This window comes from Elephantulus edwardii, unplaced genomic scaffold, assembly GCF_000299155.1.
Source record: "Elephantulus edwardii isolate Elephantulus edwardi_28Jun2011 unplaced genomic scaffold, EleEdw1.0 scaffold00021, whole genome shotgun sequence".
Lineage (NCBI taxonomy): Eukaryota > Metazoa > Chordata > Mammalia > Macroscelidea > Macroscelididae > Elephantulus > Elephantulus edwardii.
This window is the reverse complement of record NW_006399771.1, coordinates 10,196,412-10,202,437: the sequence shown is the minus strand read 5'-3', so window position 1 is coordinate 10,202,437 and position 6,026 is coordinate 10,196,412. Positions and strand designations below refer to the sequence as shown.

At 38.8% G+C, this 6,026-nt stretch overlaps 1 protein-coding gene across 1 annotated transcript in view; it reads left to right on the top strand.

Moving 5' to 3' along the window:
- The window catches only part of METTL25 (methyltransferase like 25), a 176,447-nt gene that overhangs the window by 57,268 nt on the left and 113,153 nt on the right, over positions 1 to 6,026 (top strand). Inside the window, exon 5 of the mRNA XM_006882536.1 lies at positions 1,396 to 1,543. Coding sequence (XP_006882598.1) covers positions 1,396 to 1,543 — 148 coding nt within the window. The remainder of the gene's footprint in view (positions 1 to 1,395; positions 1,544 to 6,026) is intronic.

Genomic DNA, 6,026 nt, shown 5'->3' with positions numbered 1-6,026 from the left:
ATTGGGATGGGAGTGTCAGAGACAGTGCGATTGGCACAGGACAGAGCGGAGTTTAGGGCTGTTGTACATAGGGTCGCTATGAGTCGCAGGCGACTCGACGACACATAACAACAAACAACATATGTATAAATATATGAGAGTCTTGGCTTAGTTAACTTATAAATAAACTAAACTAGAAATCAGTATTATTGTGCTAAGCACAGATACTGAAAACTCAAACTTGCTGTCATGAAGTCACTTCCTCCCACTCTTCTGAGCCCTCATACTCCCATAACAACTCTCCATTGTGCCTTTCCAAGGCTATAAACCACAATGAGGAGAGACTTCCCAGCTTTCTTCTGCAGACTTTCTGGTGGATTTGAAGTCCTGGAGGCCTGTGCCTTGAGGTTAGCATTGCAGCTTCCTGTAGCTGATACCCCGAGAGTAGTTGGCGACTTTTGGATTATCTGCTTTTACTATTGATTAATATATAGAGATATTTAGAATACTAGACGTGTTCTAAAATCTTTACTTTCAAATTATAAAAGTCTACAGTTCTATAATATAGCATAGATTTCCTATATCAAACTTAACTTTTTTTACCACATCTTAAATTTCTTTAAGACAGTACAAAGACTTAAAAGTATTGAAGTATATTGAATTTAGCATTTTCATAATTGGTGATATGTTTAAGAAGATTTATGAGTGCATGTGTATGTATGTATATTTTCAATTACATTAGGCTTTTAAATAATTAGAAAAAGCACTTCATAGAATTTTTACACAGAATTAAAATAAAAGCTTTCCTGTTAAATTGATATTGGCATGTTTAATGCAGTGGATGAATAAACTTTTTGGTGTTAGAAATACAAACAGTGTCGCGTAGGTCTTTTGGCAATAGTTTTTAAAATGTCTAAGTTATGTAGAATAAAATGAAAATTTGAGGATGTGAAATAAAGAAGAATTGATTAGAGAACCCTAACTTTGGCTGCTTGTTAAGGAAATATTAGTTACAAAATAAATCAGAAAATTCAAGTTTCTAAGTAAACAAAACATTTTGTAAATATGTTATTGTTATATAGCGTTGAGTCAGAATCAATCCATAGCTGACACCCCCTGTAGGTTTCCAGAGGCAGTTTAATTGCAGGGGAGGAGACTGTCCATCTTTTCCCCCTGCAGCAGCTGGTGAATTTGAACCACATACCTTTGGGATGGCAGCGCAGCTCCTTAGCACAAGGTCACCAGAGCTCTATATTGCCTTTTTAGGAAATATTTTTTTTTATTAGTAAAATAGAGAAATAGCTTCTGGGAAATATTTATTAGTTATAAAGAACTACATATACTCTAGGAAAATCTTCATCTGAATTGTTTTTAAACCTTTCTTGTGATTAATTAAAAATTGTCTTTTCTTTGAAGGATTGTTTGATGGTGGGCCTACATACCTGCGGTGATCTTGCTCCAAACACTCTGCGGATATTTACTTCTAAGCGTGAAATCAAGGGAGTGTGCAGTGTTGGTTGTTGCTACCACCTCTTATCTGAAGAGTTTGAAAATCAGCATAAAGGTACGGAGCTCCCCAGAGTTCCTAAGTTTTATATCTGAATATAATCTGTTGGCGTAGCCTGTAGTGTGTTGTTCTTTGAACCAGAAGTCATAGTTTGAATCTACCAGCGACTCTGACGGAGAAGGATGCACAGCCTCCTCTTCTTAAAATTTACCTCAAAAATCCAGAGGAGGGTTGCTCGGAGTTGGACTCAACTTCATGGCAGTGAGTGAGTAAGGGCTTTTGTTTTGTTTCAGTTTGACGTTTTTAGCATAATGCTGCTTTTTAAAACTGCTTCCCCTCCCTACCTCTTTGATTTGTATGCCTTTATTGACATTTAGAGAGCTCTAATGGGTAGTGGTGTGGGAGGAGGATGAGCAATCTTCTCCTGTGTGATTTACTGCCTCTAGAAACCTGCCAGCGGGTCAGCTGTGGGTCAGGTCCAACTCCACCATCTACCACAACAACAGTGGCTTGATGATAAGGAGTATGGCCACAAATCCAAAGGCATATAGTTTGAATCCACCAACTGTACCTGGGAGAAAGATGGAGAGTCTCCTCCTGTGTGACTTACTGTTTCTAAAATCCTGCAAGAGGGTCAGCTCTAGGCCGGTTCTGATTCAGTGGTACACAACAACATTGACATTTAGAAACAGCATTTAAAGTAACGTCTTACTCTTGCTATTTTAATTTTACAGTATTATTAAATTTAATACACTGTAATTTTTATGTATTTTACTGGCTACTGTGATCATAAAAAGATGAAATTAATGCTTAATACTATGCAAAGATTAACTAGGGAGGATAGAAGAAGAATTGATGCCTTTGAGCTGTGGTGCTGGAGAAGAGTATGGAATATATCATGGACTGCTAAGAAAACAAACAGGTTTGACCTAGAGAGGGTGAAACCAGGGTGCTCCTTGGAGGCAGAGATTATGAAGCTTCATCTGATTTACTTTGGACATGTTGCAAGGAGGGACCAGTCCTTGGAGAGGGACGTCATGCTTGGGAGGGTAGAGGGACAGCACATGAGAGGAAGACCCTCTATGAGATGGATTGATTCAGTGACTGGGGTACTCGGGGTGGGTGTGTTGGAGATGGTGTGATTGGCACAGGACAGAGCAGGGTTTAGGGCTGTTGTCCATAGGGTCGCTATGAGTTGCAAGCGACTCGACGGCACATAACAACAACATATATATATAGCTTTGTTGAACTTTGGTGACTGTGGTATCAGGAATTGTACTGCTAGCCAGAACTCATATGGTTTGAATCCACCAGTTGTCTGCAGAATAAAGGTGGTCAGTCTCCTCCTCTGCAATTTAATGCCTCTAAAAACCACTGAAAGCTCAGCTAAGAGTTAGTTCTGATTTGACAGTGCATAACAACAACAACAACAACAGGTCTTTTAGAGACCTGTTTAAAATCATATATATACATTTACTGGAACTAGTTTATTTTGTCACAAAAATACAGTTGCAAAGTTTGCTTTCCTTTTTGGAAGTTAGTTTATTTTGAGAAGTTAAATATCCCAGATTTTTAAAGACTTTGAAACTGTGCAGTTGCATTATGATAGCTATCAAAGTGGGATACTTGAGCTCAGAAGGAGACAAGGCAGAGTAGCCTAACAAGGCTTGGTGTCCTAAAGTGCACCAAACCCATAGCAATTCTCTTTGTCAAAGGTATATATTTTCAATCAAACTTCAAAACTGCTGGTTTATATTAAATTGTTTCCTGGTGTGTTAATATTAACAGTTTTGTTTATATAAATTTAATGACATCCTAATCAATGTAGAATGTCCTTTGTTAAGAATTCTCACTACATATGAATTATGTCATTGTTCTTTCCTTCAATTAAAATACTTAGATATAAAACTTTATTAATATTTCATTTAATGTCCAACAGGAAGAACAATAAACATATAGATATCTAGATAAAATTGGTGAAACAGAGCCAATTCTTAGAAAAGGTATAGGTCTTTTTGAAACAGGAGTAGTTGAATTAGATGTCTTTTATGTCAGAGTTTGAAAATATCTCTTAGGAGTGGTGCACAAAAGAATATGAATTATAAAAATCAATGGCATTAAAACAAGAAATCAAATTGACAGAAAGTTAACAATAAGTGAATCTGTATTGGTAACATGGATACTTGCAATAGCATTGTTTTCAACTTTTCTTCATGTACAAAGCTTCTCAATAAAATATTTGAAAAAGTTGTTGTTGTTATGTGCCGTCAAATTGCCTGCAACTCATAACAACCATATGTACAACAGACCTAAACCCTGCTCTATCCTGTGCCAGTGTGATTGTCTCTGACACAACACACCTACCCCCATTACTCCAGTCACTCGGGTAATGTCCATGTCATCAAGGGTCTTCCTCTCCTGCGCTGTCCTTCCACCCTCCCAAGCATGATATCCCTCTCCAAGGATTGGTCCCTCCGTTGCAACCTCCAAAGTATGCCAGATGAAGCTTCAGAATCCTTGCGTCCAAGGAGCAGTCTGACTTAACTTTCTCCAGATCAAACTTGTTCATTCTCACAGCAGTCCATGGTATATTCCATACTCTTCTCTAACACCAAAGCTCTAAGGCATCAATTCTCCTTCTATCCTCCCTAGTCATTGTTCACCTCTCTGATGCATAGCAAGTGATTGCAAAGACCATGACCTGTATCAGGCTCACCTTAGTCTCTGAAGTGACATCATTGTTCTTCAGTACTTTGGCACGGTCTCTGACAGCAGACTTTCCCAATGTAATATGTCTTTTAATTACCTGGCTGCTGGTGCCAAGAGTGTTGATTATGGAGCCAAGCAAACTAAAGCTGTGTACAATCTCAGTCTCTTCACCATCCATCATGATGCTGTCAGTAGGTCCAGTGGTGAGAATCTTTCTTTTCTTGATATTGTGCTTTAATCCATATTGGAGGCTAAAGTCTTTCACCTTCTTCAGCAAGTACTTCAGGTCCTCCTCAGTTTCAGCAAGCAGGGTTGTATCATCTGCATAACACAGATTATTATATCTTCCTTCAATCTTGATGCTACATTTCTCCTCATAGAGCCCAGCCTACTGGATAATCTGTTCTGCATATAGATTGTAAAGGTTTGGAGATAGGATACATCCCTGGTGTTCACCCTTCCCAATTTTGAACCATGTGGTGTTCCCTTGCTCTGTTCTGATGACTGTTTCCTGGTCCAAGTATAGGTTTCACATAAGCACTGTCAAGTGTTCTGGGGTTTCCATTCTTCTCAGAGTTAGCCACAGTTTGTTGTGGTCCACACAGTCAAAAAGAAATATTAAAAAAATGTTTATGCTGTACACCCAAATAGTTTCACATAGCACAGGTAGGTGTTCTGGGATTCCAGTTCTTCACAGCTTTAGCCAGAAATTGTTATGATCCACCCAGTCAAATGTCATTGCATAGTAAATAAGATACAAATAGGCATTCTTTTTGTATTTGCTGTCAGCCAAAATCCCTCTGACATTAACAGTGCTATCCCAGGGACCATGGCTTCTTCTAAATCTTCCTTTAACTTCTGGCAATTCTCTCTCTGTGTACTATTACTGTGAAAACTGTAATTAGACCAAGAGACTGGTTGTGCCAACAGATCAAGGGAACACTATGTGGTTTAAAATTAAGAAAGGTGTACATCAGGGTTGTATCCTTTATACATACCTATTCAATCTTTATGCTGAGAAAGTCATTCAAAAAGCTGGACTCTATGCAGAAGAATGTGGCATTATGATCAGAGGAAGACTCATCAATAATCTGCATTTTGCAGAGGACACAGCCTTGCTTGCTGAAAGTAAGGAGAGCTTGAAGCACTTGTTGCAAAAGATCAAAGACTATAGCCTTCAATATGGATTGTGTTTCAGTGTCAAGAAAGAAAAATTCTTAGAGTGTACTATTAGGCAACATCAAAATAGATGGAGAAAAGATTAAAATTGTCAACAGCATCATCTTACTTGGATCCGTGTTCAATACAATTGGTACCAGCAATCAGGAGACCCAGAGATGAATTGTACTTGGAAAGTAGGCAGTCAGGGACCTCCCCAGATTACTGAGGAGCAGTGATGTAAGTTTGCGCACTAAGGTGTGCCTGATTCAGGCCATACTCTTTTCAATCACTTGCTATGCATCTGAGAACTAGAAAGTGACTAAGGATGTAAAGAAGAAGTGATGCTTTTGAACTCCGGTGTTAGAGAAGAATACTGAACATCCTACAGATTGCTCAAAGAACAAACAGATATGCTTTGGAGAAGGTGCAGCCACAGTACTCCTTGGAAGCAAAGATGATAAAGCTTCATCTCACATACTTTGGGCATGTTGCTAATTATTGGAGAGAGAGATTATGCTAGCAAAGGCAGTTGTTGTTGTTGTTATGTGCTGTCGAGTCGCCTGCGACTCATAGCGACCCTATATACAACAGCCCTAAACTCCACTCTGTCCTGTGCCAACCGCACTGTCTCTGACACTCCCATCCCAATTATCCCAGTCACTGAATCAAT